Below are 17459 nucleotides of genomic sequence, written 5' to 3'. Positions count from 1 at the left end.
GGTTACTTGTGGTTCCTAGAGTCTCCAAAAGTAGACTAGGAGCCAGAGCGTTCAGCTATCAAGCTCCTCTCCTGTGGAACCAGGTTCCAGTTTGGGTTCAGGAGGCAGACACCATCTCCACATTTAAGAGTAGGCTTAAGACTTTCCTCTTTGATAAAGCTTATAGTTAGGGCTGGCTCAGGTAGTCCTGAACCATCCCTTAGTTATGCTGCTATAGGCCTAGACTGCCGGGGGATTTCCCATGATGCACTGAGCTCCTCTCTCCTCTACTTTCTCTCCCTCTGTATGCAACCTCATCCCATTATTGCATGTTACTAACACAACTTCTCCCCTTTCTGGTAGTCTTGTGCTTTCTCGTCTCTCTCCTCTCTCCTATCACTTCCTGCAGGTTTTCTGGCTCTGGAGCTGTGGAGTCTGGATCTGTGGTTGCGGGTCACCTGCTGCCCCCGTGTTCATGCTCGACACCCTCTGCTGCAACGACTATTGTTGCTAGTCTTATTGTTATTATTGTTATTATAATCATTAACATTACGATGGTTACCATTAACACTATTATAAATATCTGTACCATTTTTCATTTAGTTTATAGTAACATTACCTTCGCTGTCTGTACCTCTGTGTGTATATTGTGTAGGCTGCCTCCCTCCCCTCTCTCTCTCCTTACATCCCTCTCTCTCTCTCTCTCTCTCTCTCTCTCTTTCTCTTCACTCTCTTTCTCTCTCTCTTTCTCTCTCTCTCTCTCTCTCACCCCAACCGGTCGAGGCAGATGGCCGCCCACCCTGAGCCATGGTTCTGCACGAGGTTTCTGCCTCTTAAAAGGAAGTTTTTCCTTGCCTCTGTCGCCTAGTGCTTGCTCTTGGTGGGAATTGTTGGGCTTCTGTAAATATCATCACAGAGTATGGTCTAGACCTGCTCTTTTATGAAAAGCGCTGTGAGATAACTGTTGTTGTGATTTGGCGCTATATAAATAAAATTGAATTGAATTGAATTGAAAGTTCCCACCAAGAGCAAGCACTAGGCGACATGCAGCATGATAAATTACGTAACGTAACCTAACGTAGTAGCTAATGTAAGCAACTATGTAGAATGCTAACAAACGTAACGTAACGCAAATAAAAAACAAAAAATAATGTAATTTTTGTTTCACTCGGGAACCGAACGCCGGTTTCCTGGGTCTGGGACCAACTGACTATCCACCCGACCACCCCGTTACCACCTTAGTGTCAGATTTTCCTGGCTATTTATATCGCACACTCGCTGATTTAACCTATGACAGTAGGCGTAAAATTGTACGCCGTTTCTACACAATAGAAGTCAATACAGTCTAAACGGCGTGAAATAACGCGAAATGCTAAAAATGTGTTGGAATACCACGCGAAATGACTTAAGAAATTGGCATGTTATTCATACGCCTTTTGATGATACCAGGCTGTAGTGCACCAGCTTGACCTCTAACTGGGACTAAAAATCTTAAGCTCATATCCCCACTTTTAGCCTTGCTCCACTGGCTTTCGTTCCACTTTAGTGTGGTTTTAAGATTTTATTGCTTGTTTTTAAGATTTTAAATGGTTTGGCACCTTCTTATTTATCAGAACATTTACATGTTCACACTCCCGTCAAAGCAGTGAGGTTGTCCGGTCAGATGCTCCTCGATGTTCCCAGATCCAGGTTAAAAAATCAAGGTGACCTTTTCAGTGGCTGAACTTGCTAACTGCAGCGTATCGTACACATGCAAAGTTGCCGTTTAGCCTACAATAGCCACGGTTTTTCCAAAGCGGGTACATTTGACGCTTGAGATGAGATCGGGTTGATTTATTACATGGGAATTGTGTTTCAAATGTGATTTTTTGAGTGATTGTGTGTTTTCACAATTCACACACGTGTGAAGCATCTGAAAATCACATCTACAAGTTTCCACATGTGTTAAACCTGTAAAATGGCAACATCACATGTACTTTTACTTCCCCACATTACCTTTTTTAGTGGTTGTTCAAAAACATTTAAGACCCTTTAGTAGTCAAGGGTCTTAAAATATCTAATTAGTGAAACATTTTACAATTTTCTGGCAGTGAAGATTGATCCTGTGAGTGTTTGTGATTGTCAGTGAGTCACTCGTCAACTATAGAGGGTTTCTCAGCCATGAAATGAGTGACATGCAGCTTGGGCGGAAATAACAGTCTACCTTTGCTTTGGCAAGTGGACACTGAGGTTAAACAGGGAAATGATAACAAGCACACTGTGTAACCCTAGTTGAAAAAACACACTCACACCCCACACAAAAACAAGCCTGAAGGACATTTCATTTGGCAGTAGAAAACATATAGATAACTAAAGCAAATATATGTCCTGTTATTGAAGTATTTATACTGTAAATATGTTTTAGACTAATAATTATTTGGGTGCATTTATTGGCAATGAAGCGTTGGAGGGTAATAAAAGAGCATACCTCTATGTCTGCTCCCGTATTGACTACAAGCCTTATCTTGTCCAAACTGAATACTGAGCCTTAAACAGAAATGTTAAAGATAAAGACAGCGCAAAGGAAGAAGGGGAATACTCCTCCGTCAACTTTCAGCCCTGCTGTTGCTATGACAACCTCTGAGTGGTTATTATCATTGTGGCCTCCCTTTCAGTAATGCTTTGCCACATGAGAGCAAAGTGACACAGTGTGGTCATCACAGCAAAACTGTGGAAAAGTCAGTGGAAGTCAGACAACTACTAACCGATTTGCTCTCCAAGACTTCTTCTTCAACAGGCTCCATACGGATCTCCTGCAGAACAAGAAGCAAATAACCGTGTGACGCCCTAATAGTGACACATTCTGCTAATTCAAGAGAACAAACCTCTGAATTTGCACCCTGTTTTCCACAATCCCTATCAAAATTTTTGAAACATGCTACTTTTCTCTCCCCTCAGGTTTATCTTTTAATCCCTTGTGAGGATCACGACCCCCAGGTTGAACCACTGATTTACCATTTATGTGTGTGAAATCTATTATGGATCCAAAAAAGTAATTAGATTAACAAGAACAAAACATTTTGCATATCAAAAATGAACTAATAAAATTATAGAAATAATAAGAAATAATTATAATTGGATAGGAAACATAAACAAAAAATAATATAAATACTAAATTAAACTAAAATAAAGCAAAATAAAAAAAGAAACACTCAAATGCAAATTATTATAAATATTATATTTAACATAATATCATCTTTTGTCTTTGCCAGTTTTTACCAATTACACCTTGTTGTCTGGTTCACATTAGATATAAAATCTCTTTCATCACCCATCAACTAAGCATTTTATATTTTTCCCTTCTTTACTTTATGTTTTACTTTGTACATATATGTTGAATTTTCAGTGTGTGGGTTTATTCTGTGCTCTTGCTTCACTGCTGCAAAACCACCTGCCCTTTGGGGACAAAGGAAGTGGCTGATTGGTTAATTGATCACATAAGATAAAGGATCAAACTGAAATAAATCAAGTTAATTAACAGTCAAAGCTTTTCTGGGTTCACAAGAAAAAAACATATTTCCTGCTATGTTTAACACTTGCATATAGCAGCTGTGGGAGTTTGTGTGCAGCTGATATTTCCTGTATACTGTACATATGTGTATGTGTTTGTCTGTAGGAGGGTGTTGTTGAGTTGAATTCATTTGTTTGTTGTATGTTGAGTCCACCTGCAATGATTTCTGGTTAATCTGAGAGAGCAATGTAAAGACCAGATGGCCAAGATGGTGCGAGGAGACAGGCGAAGATAAAAATAACAGTAGCTGAAAAGAAAAGAAAAAGGAGAGGAGAGCGCAGAAAGGTTGAAAGAAAGGAAATCACCTTTTGCTCTAGGCGGTCGATAAGCTTCTGCAGTCTGTTGACCTGGATCATCCACTGGCTGTCTTCATCATAAACACCTAGTGGAGAGGCAGAGAGGATGGATTTCAGAGGGAAGGAGTAAACAACAAAGGTGAAGGGATGAAAGCTGCAGCATACATTGGCTGTATTTTAAACACATTTTCCTGCATTGATTGTTTCAAGTGAACACTGAATAATAGTGGCGGTGTGCCAGAAGGCATTTCGAGGTTTCCTTTCATGTATTGCGAAGCGCAACCACGCCAATCAATATGAACGCTTTGAGGCCTGTAATCAAAGTTTATTGACGCTCTGCAGTCGTGTCACAAATCTCCCAGAACTGCAGCTGGTGTCATAGTGGAGGTGGAATGGAAAACTTACTGTGTGCAAACAATAAAAAAACCCAAAAATTTAATTCTAAGATTTTTAGTACACACTAAAAAAGTCACAAATCACCTGAACCAGCTGCTCAAAGAAAATTATGGGTGGTGGTAAACGTTTGCTGATTTTCCTGTCTTGTCTGTTTGATATGCATCGGTGCACGTCTTGTATCATTTCCCGGTACAAACAGGCAAAAAGATTGATTTATTTCTTGTGTACTAACTGCAAAAACAGTATACTATGAAATTGAATACATACTGTAAGTAATATGGATTTGGGACACAACAAGACAACCACCCAAGGTGACCGCATACTGCAGTTAGCTATAGGCTGATTTTGATATATCACAGCAGGAAAACCGCAGGCATAAATAATAATATTATTGACGGCTGAATTCCATTTAGCTGCTTCACTTTCAGGGTCCCGGTGTTGTTCATGCTGGCTCAGTGTCACGGCTTACTGGGACACTTGAGTAGAACAGAGCTATCGTTAATGTGATTAGCAACACCTTTGCTTTTCCTGCTGCAATAAGTCAAAGTGTCTGGTGTGTGAGATCTACATCAGTAAATTTATAGGATTTATTTGAAAAATGTCTTTCTTTAGTTCATTTAGTAACACATCCTGTAACACAATCTGTTTAAACAGCTTTTGTTGAAGCAATATTATGGATCCAACCAGAGTTATGGTCAGAACGCTGTGATTACCTGGCTAATGAGTATAAGCATATTACAAATAATCATGTTTAGGCAAAAGCCTTGGGACTGTTTAATGTAGGTACTAAGTTGATTTATGTTTGAACTGAAGGTAAAATTATGTCTGGACCCATAACTATATTGGGATGAATTGGGACAAATGAATCCAAGAGCTGGAAATCTTCCTTATGGCTACCAGATGCTGCCTCATGACACTCATGATTCCTCATTGGATAGTTCACCATCAGTATCAGGTGTTCATAGGGTTATATTCAATACCTCTCTAAACAAATAGCAATCGTGTCAGTAATAATACAATTGAATCCAAAGCCCAACAAAAATAGTTTTCATCCTTTTAACTTCCATTTGCATCAGGAGTAAAGGAGTCTCTGTGGTCATTTCTGTATTCATTTTGGTTTAATGCTTTTTCTGCTGCCGAATACTGAAGAAGAATTCTGTCTACTCTTTACGCAGTGTGCAGCTCCAGTGCCCTACATGAGAGAAAGTGTATGCTTGCAAGCAAGGCATCAAAATTCCAACAAGCATCAACAAACGGCAGACTGGTGCACTTCTACATCACAAACTAGCCCTCAGAAAGTGTAGACCTCCATTAAGCCCAGTCCTCTATGACATGAAAATGATGAATGAATATCAATATACCTAGATATATTGTATTTTCAAAACTGTCAGAATTTCAAAATGTGGTTGTGGCTAGCTGAAGCCTCTTCGTCTTTGTGTATCCGCCCTGTGATTTGGATCCGCTCCAAAATGTAATGACGTCTTCCTTTGCCCATGCTACAGCTTTCCACCAAGTTTCATGACAATCCGGCCAGTAGTTTTTCCGTAACCCTGCTGACAAACAAACAAACGGCACCGAAAACAAGTCCTCCTTGGTGGAGATAACCTGGGAGTGCTTGGCTAATTATCTAACAATATAGCTTCTGGTGAAGATGTGTGTTTGTGATTAGTGATTCTCGTCCTTACAGTGAAAGTGTAATTTCACTCACAGCACATGGTGAATGGAGATTGAGGTTTTACAGTCAGCTAAACATGCACATCCCCCTGACCAGACCTCCACCTGAGCACCAGCGACGTGCCAGAGCATTGAGTGGCTTTGGATCGACGCACCGGAATGCACAACTCTCCTCTTCAAGCTCTCTATCTATCTCTCACTCCAGTTTCTCTCTCCCCTCCCCTTCTGAGCTCGGCCCTCTGGCCAGTGGAGACACACTGACTCTGGCTGAGCAGCTTTTTTTTTGCTGATGGCAGCTTTAAGACAACATAACGACAGTGGACCTGAGCACAATGAAATTTCCTAAACTTAGAAAAATGTTGACAACATACAGACTGAGTGAACACAGCCTGGCCATAGAAAAGGATCGCCACAGACAAGGATCGCCACAGACAGAGCTGGCTACCAGTGTGACAGAGGACAGGTAGAGTCAGAGCTGCACTTTCTAACCTCATGCCCTAAATATAAAACAGACAAAGACGAAGACAAAAAAACTTCGCAAACATTTCCCAAATATACCCCAAATTCGAATTCATATCAGACACACAGAAACTCCCCTATTTACTGGGAGAAATGCCCAAATGTGAAATAATTGCTGCAAAATATGTCTCCCCATGCCATGAAGTGAGGACAACCAGTGGAAACTCAGACATATTACAATAATTGTACAAATTTTCTGATTATTATTATTTTTATTGTTTGATATTTTAGTATTTGTACTGTTTTAAAATTTCACATTTGATACTGATTTCTTTTTAAAAAATATTATTATTATTTTTTAATAAATGCAATAAAAGACCACTCATGTATTGGGGGGTCCGGAAATCCGTCAGTATCTGCCATCTGCCCTGTAGAGCGAAAACCGTGATTCTTCCGTGAAGAGATACGATCGAATGTGAGCATTTGCCCACTCAAGTCGGTTACGATGACAAACTGCAGTCAGGTCGAGACCCTGATGAGGACGACAAGCATGCAGATGAGCTTCCCTGAGACGTTTCTTGACAGTTTGTGCAAAAATCCTTTGGTTATGCAAACCGATTGTTGCAGCAGCTGTCCAGGTGGCTGGTCTCAGACGATCTTGGAGGTGAAGATACTGGATGTGGAGGTCCTGGGCTGGTGTGGTTACATGTGGTCTGCGGTTGTGAGGCTGGTTGAATGTACTGCCAAATTCTCTGAAACGCCTTTGGAGACGGCTTATGGTAGAGAAATGAAACATTCAATTCACGGGCAACAGCTCTGGTGGAAATTCCTGCAGTCAGCATGCCAATTGCACGCTCCCTCAAAAACGCGACATCTGTGGCATTGTGCTGTGTGATGGAACTGCACATTTTTGAGTGGTCTTTTATTATGGCCAGCCTAAGGCACACCTGTGCAATACCCATGCTGTCTGATCAGCATCTTGATATGCCACACCTGTGAGGTGAATGGATTATCTCGGCAAAGAGAAGTGCTCACTAACACAGATTTTGACAGATTTGTAAACAATATTTGAGAGAAATAGGCCTTTTGTGTATATAGAGAAAGTCTTAGATCTTTGTTCAGCTCATGATGAATGGGGGCAAAAACAGAAGTGTTGCGTTTATGATTTTGTTCAGTGTATAAACCCACCTGAGTTGACGAGACTGAGGAGAGGGTTGTTGGGAGAGAGGCTGTTGTTCCTCTGAAGCCTCCGATTGGAGCGACGACCCGACCGCTGGATGGACAAAACCTCTGGCTTCAGCGGGCCCTGTCTGGAGTCAAAACAGGGAGGTAATTGTTCAGACATCACAACATTTTAGGATATTTTTTGCATTTGTTGCGACTTTCTCCTGCAGCACACAACACATTAAAATTGTATTTACCTTTTGTTCTGTGGTTTTTGTGGAATCAAATAACATATTGGTCCCACAAAATTATTCTTTGACTCTCAAAAACAATTCATTCAATTAACTACTTAAGCTAATACCTAATAATAATATAAAAATAGGAAATGCAATGTACTTATTTGTGCCAAAAAAGAAGAACTTGTATTTTTTGCATGTAAGTGATTCAGATGTGTAATTAAAATGTTATAGGATGTGTCAATTTTTCATGGTGTTCCTGACAAACAGTTTTTGTTTGTTTTGCAAATTAAGAGCACCAGGTGACTGAAGCACAGTCTCATGATCAAAAACAAATTCAGTCAGCCTGAAGTTGTCCAGGCTTACATTATATTTGTATGTTGTGTTGGTCTGACAGTGATGCTACTGCCAGTGACATGGGACAAGCAGCCGTAAGCAGGGTTACATCACCTAAGATTTATCTTAGTGTTCTCAAGTTGTTCAGGTCCACATTTTGAGAAGACTTCAGGGTGTCGATGTGTGTGGTGATGTGCAGGTGAATGCACATTCACATATTTAAACGTGTGTTTGTGTGAGTTTTGTGCTTCATGATCATTAATTTTTTTACAGCAAAGGCTCTCTGCCAACCTCTCAAATTATTTCAGACTATGCATGTAATTTTTGTACGAATTAAGGTTTACTGCTTACACCTTACTAAAATTTAAAAGTTCATGTTGACACGTTATAGGCAAATGCAGTTCATTGCATGACATTCACAACATTCATTCACAACATTAAATGTTTTCTTCATGCTTATTTTTTTTCATCTAGCAGGCCTATTTAATGGCTTGTTAAGAGTTACCAAGAGATACTACTCTCAAATCAAAAGATAAAGAAAAAAAAAAAAAAAATATGAAGCTTCACCAGGAGACGGTTAGCTTAGCTTAGCACTGGACTGGAAACAGAGAGAACAGCTAGCATGGCTCTGCCAAACTAATCCTTTAATCCACTAATCTTTATTCAGCACTTGTTTTTTTTAGCTTTAACTATACACTACATTTCACACAGAGTGAGATAAATACGATCTAAATGAGGCTTTTTCTATACTGAAATCCCAATCAGCTTACTTTGAATGATCTTCTTTGTTAAGAGGACTATGGTTGTTTCCTTTGCACATGTGGGAGAAATGTAGGATAATTAATCCACTAACTGCAGTCAAATGTTTGTGTATGCTAGATGTATGGAGACGGAGGAACAGGTGGCGGGTCCTTCTTGTCCTGCCAGTGAGTCATTCTGGCGGCTACGTAGCAGCTTGAATCGCTAAAGTCGAAGAAAGTAATACAGCTCTGAGTCATACCATATGAATATGAGCTCCCGCTTGTCCTCTTCACACATATAAATCTGACCACAAAAAGCTATTTAAAGCCACCAGAGAAACAGCCAGATCCTCTAGACGTTTGGAAAAACAGTGATTCCAGTCAGATGCACAGGGGAATTTTTCAAGTGCTGCAATTCAGAGAGGACAGTCACACTTTGAAATAGCATGAGGGAAAAAGAGAGAAAAACAACTTAGAGGGGGTGAGGAGAGAGGAAAGAAAAGTAAGTAGGCGTTTGTGGAAGTCTCAGAAGTCAACTATCCAAGCTGCTCATTTTCTGCCTCTGAGAGTAAGTTTAAACATGGTCATGATGAGAAAAGGGACTTTCAAATCATGCAGGGATCCTTTTAAACTGAACTCATGCAAAGAAATATCAAACCAAACCAACTATTATCGCCAAGGAAGCTGTGAAATGCTGCAATAGAGCTGCATTTGATAAATGTTAAAATACTTTGATTTTGTCAGCTATGGATATAATGTAGACAAATACTAGACAAAGGCAGAACAAGAGATACCAAAGGCCAGGGTATAGTTGAAACTAACAAGCTGTCCGATCACGTCTGAGGCAAAAGTGTTAATAACTGTTCTGAAAAGCTTGCCGTCATAGAAAGGAGTGAGACACGTCAACAACCGACAACCTCTCTTTAAAGGCATTTATTACGTTGCTAATGAAAAGTGATAAAATGTGGTAAGAATTATTTATACTGTGGGTAATTATTTAACTTGCAGACACTTTTTCTAATATCTGGAAACATTAGGAAAGGATTGGTTGAGTTTGATTGTGGTGTGGTGTGGTGCCTAAAAACATGCAGCTAAGTTTAACTGGCGACTCTAAATGAATGTGAGCCAGCGTAAAAGGTCATCTGTCTCAGCCCAGTGATTTACTGGTGACTTGTCCAGGGTATAAAGTGAATAGAGCATAAAATAAAAATTCTAGTCTCGATTGGAAATTTTACTAGAGCCTAAAATGTATTTCTTTTCTAACATATGTTACGGCTGCCACCGCCCCCACCTGTATTTGCCTGTGCTTTTGAGTAGGCTATCTGGTATGCTGAGCAGGCTATGCAAGCCCACGCAGAGGATTGGCTGCACAAGGAGAAAAAGTCCCCCTATTTCCTGGGTTTCCGGTGACCATGCCATCGATTGGTGCGGCATGCTACTACGGGCCAATCAAAGGGCGACAGTGACGACCACCACCTGCTTAAAAGCCTGCTGGGTCTGCCGTTCGAGGCAGCAATCTGACCCGAGTTGCTTGCCTTGGGAACACATGTCTCAGAGCCTGTAGTAGTGTTTTGTTACCCGTGCCAGACTTTGTGTCTTGACTGTGTTTCACAGTGTGAAGGTAAGGGGTGGGCCAGGTTTAAGCTTAGAGATAACTGACACCTTTCTTGCACACACCATAGGTGTTTTATGTTAGTTTTCACCAGGTTCAGGGGTGCTGTGCGCTTTGTGTTTTGTGTTTTTTCAAATGCTGTAGGTTAGTGAGCTTTTGGTTTATTCTTGTTTTTGTTAGTACCTCTGTAGAGCAGTAATCCTCCTTTTGAGGATCTCCTTTTGTTATAATTGTTTGTTGATTTCCACAGCACCCATTGGCCCATTCTCTGTTTGTGCTCCATTTGCGTTACTTCAAATAAATATCCTTTCAAACCAACAACATCTGGTTTATGTTCATGTCCCAATATCCCTAGACACCTCGGGACGTAACACATATGATAAAGGATCATACACAAAATGTGTTTGATCTTGAATGGAGGGTTGGCAGAAGCAAATCTCTTGTTAAAGTTGCTGCACAAGTGTGAACTCAGACAGGTGACGGGACACAAAAAGACTGTGCGTCATCACATGTCCTTTTAAATACACAAACACAGACATTACCTGCAGGGTAGAACCATATACATGTTCACTTGCACACACACACACACTGTATATGAAATTGTGTGCTCTTGTACACTGGGGAATCATCATCTCTAATGATCCCAGCACACCAGGGGCATGCCTGAATTCTGAATGGAGATGCACACTAATGGAGTATTGCATGCACACACACACTGAATGTCAGCGGGTGAATGTTTATTATCAGTCAGAACATTTACAAACATGCTAATAATTAGATCATAACCACGTTAGGGTTGATGTGTCGGTCATAAAGACATAAATCGTAGCCTATCAGCTGGCAGCTTAAAGGCAAAGCTGAAGAAAGAATAATGTGGTCAGCAGACTTAAATTGCTCAACTGTCACATGCATTCACCATAGTCTGTTTTCTTTCAGTGTTTTGATTGACCGGCAAGGATTCGAGTAGTAAAAAATATATTTCATACATTTTGAAGATGGCAGTTTTCAGTTAACGACAGTAGGTAGCATAGCTTGTGTTTAACATTCATTGATTTTTCTGGCCACTTGGGAGCAGCACAACAAGCTGTAAACAAGACATTTGACATATCACCTTACAAAGTCGATATGGCCAACATGTTAGCAAACAGTACCCTGTTTACACACAGAGCAACATTAGCTTTGATTTGGAGTCGTTTTGGTGTCCACCTGATGACTGAAAGTCTGATAGTCATTTTCCTTGTAGATCAATTCCTTAAGGAAATTTCAGGCTTTTTAGCTGCTAAATTCTCTACTATGTTCACCAGCTAGTCTTTAACTGCTGTTTGGTGATGGGCAGGTAGCAGATCAGTTTATGAGAGCCTTTTTGCTGTGACTGGAAAGGAGGAGGATGAAAATGGTGAGAGTGAACCAAAACAGTAAAGTCGTGATCTGTAACACAAAAACAATGAGTTAAAAGATGCTTAAACGCACTGAGGGGAACGGCAGAGTTGTTGATAATTCTCTGTGGATTCCTTGATGTCACCTTTTATATTACACAGTCAGTTCACCCTATTCATAATATAAAATATACTGTATGTGTATATATACACTTACACACATACACACACATATATGTATATATATATGTATATGTGTATATATACACATACACACATACACACACATATATGTATATGTGTGTGTGTGTGTATATATATATATATATGTGTGTTGTTTTTTTGTTTAGTTTTTTTACATAAATGTCATTCAGAACAAAATTAACAAAGATAAAATAATATGTTATGTTTTGTTGTGTTATGTTGTGAGCCCTCCACTTCACACTTCACACATATTTCCCCATAGTCAGGGGACTGGCATAGTGATCAAATAAATAAAGGACTATAGGTAACTGTTGGATTACAGGGAAGAGCTCTTAAGAGAGTTCCTAATAATACACGGTAAGAACATGTGTTGTTTATTGTAAATTAGTGTGTTTGGTTTAGACAAAATTGTTAGACTAGCTGTGAGAACTGTAATTATGGGTGCCATTGTACAGTACAGTTTGTCCAGATTTTAATGACTAATTGTGTGTGTGTGTGTGTGAGAGAGAGAGAGAGAGAGAGAGAGAGGGACCAGAGAGATTTGTTCTTACTTCTCCTGGCGAGTCTGCTCGGCTGTGGTTTCCATGGCACACTCGAGCGAGCTTTGAAGTGAATGAAGCTGATTGGTTGTCTCTTTAAGAAGGAAACGGGTCACAAACTGCTCCAGGTGGGTGGACTCCTGATAGTCCTGTCAATCAAGTGTTGGAGGGGGAGGTAGAGGAGGAGGAGGAGGAGGAGGAGGAACGATAAAGAGAAAAAAGAGAAAAGATGATAGAACAAGGAGAGCTGTGACAAGTCATGCCAGTCTAGAGTCACTCAATGTCCAGACTTCTCATGCTAATTAAAAGTTGCCTACAAGATAATTGATTTAGAAAAAATATACAAGACAGCTACAGGAGCAAAGAAGAGGAAGAAGAAGAACATCCTGTGGTTTTCACACTCTACATCTCTTATCTTACATGCTTAGATGCAGTGTGGGGAGCTTTAAATGTGTACATTATATTAAACAGGAAAAAACGAGGAGGAAATGTGACTTTCTGCTGTGCTCAAGACAAATAAATATTTGAGTTAATATTTCCAGCCAAAACAGGTCTGACTTAAATTTTTTTGGTGTAGATTGATTTCTTGACAGCATTCTAATATGTGTTAAAAATATTAGACTTTGTCAAGGATTTAACTGGACTTTGTTGTACCGTGTGTCCAAACACCATTATCAAGATGTAAACAGGCATGTTGATCTCTGACAATAACGTCAGGCTATTTAGCACTGCACTTTCACAAAGTTGCAGGAATTGCAGGTTATAAAAGTACAGTGCAAAAGAGGTTGAGACATCCTGACTTTTAGTCCCTAGTATGAGTCAAGATTCAGAAAGTCTGGCTCCTACATTACCCATTATGCAACTCAACAGTGTCATTCATTAAACCTTCCCTACCTGCTAAATTCTCTCATCTTTAAAACTCCATTCCCCTGTTTATAATAAAAAAATATTTGAAATCTCAAGCCTAACTCAAGATAACCCTGATAATATTATCAGTCATGATAAGTAAACTGGCCTTTATGTGTAAAATCAATGTAGTGCTGCTATAAATATCATGAAAATAGAAGTAAAAAGGTAGAACACTGAGCAAATATTTGATAAAATCTTTGCAGGATGCGGACAAGATCAAAGGTATTTATAGACACTAATAAAATCACATCATAAAACACAGCATAGTATGACATTTTAAAGATGCAAATTTGAGTGCAATATTTGAAGGGCAAATATAAATAAAAGAAATTTCAGTGGATTTCATTTGAGCTTGGGGTCTTGGAGAATGACTTATGGTGTTGTGTGTTTCATGTGAAACTGCAGCACTGGTCTGAGTGTTTCTGATTGGTATCTGCATACGTTTTGGTAAACAACCTGTTTACATGGTATATGTTGAAAATAATATTTTTAAAATAAGATCAATAATGTGAAACAATCATTTCCACATCTAAGAAATCATTTCCTCCTCCACACATTTCAGTCATTTTGTGAATCAAGGCTACATTTATTTTCAGCAGGCTTTTGTGTTCCTTCCGAAAGCTGATGGAAAATAAATCAAACTGAATGACATTTTGGAGAGGCGTCATTTGCTGCGCCTGGACCATAGCAGGAGGGCTGAGTGTTGTTTTGGAACTAATCAAATGAGAGTGAATGGTGCTCAGCAGAACAGAGTTTATTGTAGGCACTCCGCACCTGCTCCCACAGTTTTGAGCACCGTGACGGTTTGTACACTCGAGAAAACAATGAGAGGTTTCAAGGAAAACATTAATGCAAGTTAGATTAGAAAATGACAAATGTATGAATGGGAATGTGTGTGTGTGTGTGTGTGAGACTGAAAAAGAAAGGAAATATATTTCAGTATTTTTGTCTATTCAGAATTATTTTTTCACAAGTGCAATGAAGGTAGTTTGATTTTAAAATCAAGATTTGTTTATCAGACACAGACACAGACACAGACACACACACACACACACACACACACACACACACACACACACACACACACACACACACATATCCTAATTACATTATGTCGAGCAGGAGTCTTCCTGTGAGAGCTGAACTCTCAAATGCTTCTCCAGAATACAGAGCAGATCATTAGACTGAGCTCAAGCTTCTCCCATCGGTTCTCCTATCCAACAACACGTCTGACCAAAGATTGAATGGCTTGTCCTAAAACGAGAGTAAACCTAAACTCTGGTTTCCACAAGAACAAACTACACAATATCTCCAGGTTGCTTTATAAAATTTCCCTAATTGTTAACCGTCCATAGGTATTGTTTGATCCCCTGACATTCAGATGATCAGCAAACTCACACACACTTGCACATGAATGCACTTTCACTCAGTGAAAGTGAGTCACGACAACACTGGTAAAGGTCAGTCTCCTGTCTACTGTCTGAGTATAGATTACCTCCTGTGTTCTGTACCTTTGTATGCCTGTGTGTGTGTGTGTGTGTGTGTGTGTGTGAATGTGTGTCCACCTCACCAACCCTGTAGTCATTTTAAACAGCTTAACGTCCGCCTGATTTTTTCCTTTTCGCCTTTCCCTTGATCTTTCATATTCAGTCGTACAAAAGGTTGCACTATTTAAGCCTTATAATCAGGACTATATAACCCCCACCCTGCCACACAATCAATCTTTTGCCAAATGGCTTTACCTCAGTATTTTTTAAAATAAATCCTTATTGCAAATCAGCATCAAATAATGTCAAAAATAAGCTGATTGAAATGTGAACTGCTTTCAAACTGACCACTTTCAGGTTCCAGAACTTGAGAACTGGGACTGGGTTGCTCGAGCTATTCAGAAATTCATCACTAACTTTGTCTGTAAATGTCTTGGAAATTAGTTTCAAACTAGTGATTTGCTATATATTAGGTTGCACCATTAAAATTTGATCCTGCAATAGCTTGGGCTGCTCCAAGTCCAGTTGCCCTTGATTTTAATTTTCCATGGACTTGTTAGTACTTGCCTATTTATACATCCTGCACATTAGTATTCATTTGGAGTAATGTTTCTGTCCACCTAGTGAATGAAAGTCGAGTATTATACACTCTTTTAGCTCTGTTTTTGGTCTCTACCAACTCCTCAGGGAAATATCTATATAATATACTGTATAACAAATTGTAATTTTAGGTAGCCTATATTGTATATTTTTTGTGAAAAACAATTTTTAAATTTCCCAGTTTAATTTATTATCAAACAGAAATTTGATCAAGTGTCAGGTCAGATGTGTCAACTATTTCCCATTAGCTCTTTTACTCTCTTTTTTTAAAATGGGTAACACTTTAGCTTTGTTAGTTGGTTGGGTTAGCTAGCTAGCTAGATGTGTAAATCTGCACTTGGTAAACACTGACATTATTACAAGCCTAAGTTTCAATTTACCAACAGCTCCTGGGACAGATTGCATACGTACATTATACCATGTAACCACAGTGCTTGATGTTATTCTGTCAGTGAATCTATACCCACAGGCACGATACACCCTGGACAGGTTGCCAGTCTATTGCGGAGCACATAGATATGAACAACCACTCACACTCACATTCATACCCAAGGGCAATTTAGAGTCACCCGTTGCTTTATTTAATTTAATTTTCATGAATAAAAATCTTCAGATAAAAATGTAGTACCTCTACTACTACAATGCTATAAAATAAATGTGTGAACAGCAACTTTATCTGCAGGTGAGAAACACCTGTGATCTGTTAAGAAAGGTTTGGAGTCTAAACTGAAGGAGGTAGTGTATGGGGGAAGCCTGTAAATAGCTTTGGCAGGAATATCTGTGCAAAATAAAACTCTGAGTGTCTCAGCAAAGATATGGATACGTGCCTGGCACTGATTTAGATGCAGAATTTTGTTCCAGCTCCCCCACACATGTGCATGGATTAATTGATGCGCACACACTCACACACACACACACACACACACACACACACACACACACACACACACACACACAACTTAGCTTATGCATATGCAAGTTCACAAAAATACACACTAATCTTCCAATGCAAAAACCACCCACTCAAATACATATACAGTTCAACAGAGATGCCCGAGCTTTGGTCTGTGACGAATGCAGCATCTGTTCCAGTTTCCTAACAGACAGAGGAATGCAGCGCATCATATGTTTCTTCTCTTGTGCTATGACTCAAATCATTTATGGCGTCACATGTGCTTTGTAGAAAGGAATACTATGAATTATGCTTCAAGAGTAAACACAAAAAAAGGTCTTGGGGCAGTGTGAAATCCTCTCTGTTCACAGTCCAGCGTTGTAATTTGATTTCAAAGCTATTGCCATGGTCAATACCTCCTCAATTCTGTCTAATTTCTGCAGAGTAACTTGTTTTCATTTGAGCTCAAATATCCATTTTGTAATGATTGTCTGTGAGGGAACAATAGTGAAGAGTGTGTGTTGATGGAAAAAGCACGATTTCTGAGACTGACTGAAGTGCCGTTTGGAGTGGTTTTTCTTGTGCACTTAAGGAAACCTGATTTAAGGCTTTTAGAAGTCAACAGCTAGGTGAATGAGAAAACTTTAAAATTTAAAAACACAATTTAAAAACACATTCAAACTGCCTCTGGTCTTTCTCTCCTGCTGTCTCACTTCCCGCTCTCAACAATTCTCTTGGAGAACATAAAAATGGTTTGAGGTGCAATTTGATTTTCGCACCTCATCACAGCTTGGCACATGTTGAGGTCTATGAGAGATTGCAAAGGAATTGCGAAAGTATCTATGTGTTTCATTTCCTTTGCAGAAATAAAGGCTGAATTTCAGACACATGGAATTCACTGCTGTGCTCCTGCAGGTCGACACTTAAAATACCTTTCCTTGCAGTGAAAAGGTTATTTCAAGGATATAAATCAGTTTTCTACTAATTCATTTATTTACACACTGTGTTCA

At 39.4% G+C, this 17459-nt stretch overlaps 1 protein-coding gene across 1 annotated transcript in view; it reads right to left on the bottom strand.

Annotated features, from left to right (window-relative positions):
* necab1 (N-terminal EF-hand calcium binding protein 1) overlaps window positions 1-17459 on the bottom strand; it is a 44696-nt gene that overhangs the window by 8865 nt on the left and 18372 nt on the right. Inside the window, exons 6-9 of the mRNA XM_046059076.1 lie at window positions 12574-12710; window positions 7543-7664; window positions 3835-3911; window positions 2724-2771 (exon numbers count right to left, since the gene is read on the bottom strand). Coding sequence (XP_045915032.1) covers window positions 2724-2771; window positions 3835-3911; window positions 7543-7664; window positions 12574-12710 — 384 coding nt within the window. The remainder of the gene's footprint in view (window positions 1-2723; window positions 2772-3834; window positions 3912-7542; window positions 7665-12573; window positions 12711-17459) is intronic.

Source organism: Micropterus dolomieu, linkage group LG09, assembly GCF_021292245.1.
Source record: "Micropterus dolomieu isolate WLL.071019.BEF.003 ecotype Adirondacks linkage group LG09, ASM2129224v1, whole genome shotgun sequence".
Classification (NCBI taxonomy): domain Eukaryota; kingdom Metazoa; phylum Chordata; class Actinopteri; order Centrarchiformes; family Centrarchidae; genus Micropterus; species Micropterus dolomieu.
The sequence above is the reverse complement of the archived record's forward strand: the minus strand, read 5'-3'. Positions and strand labels throughout refer to the sequence as shown.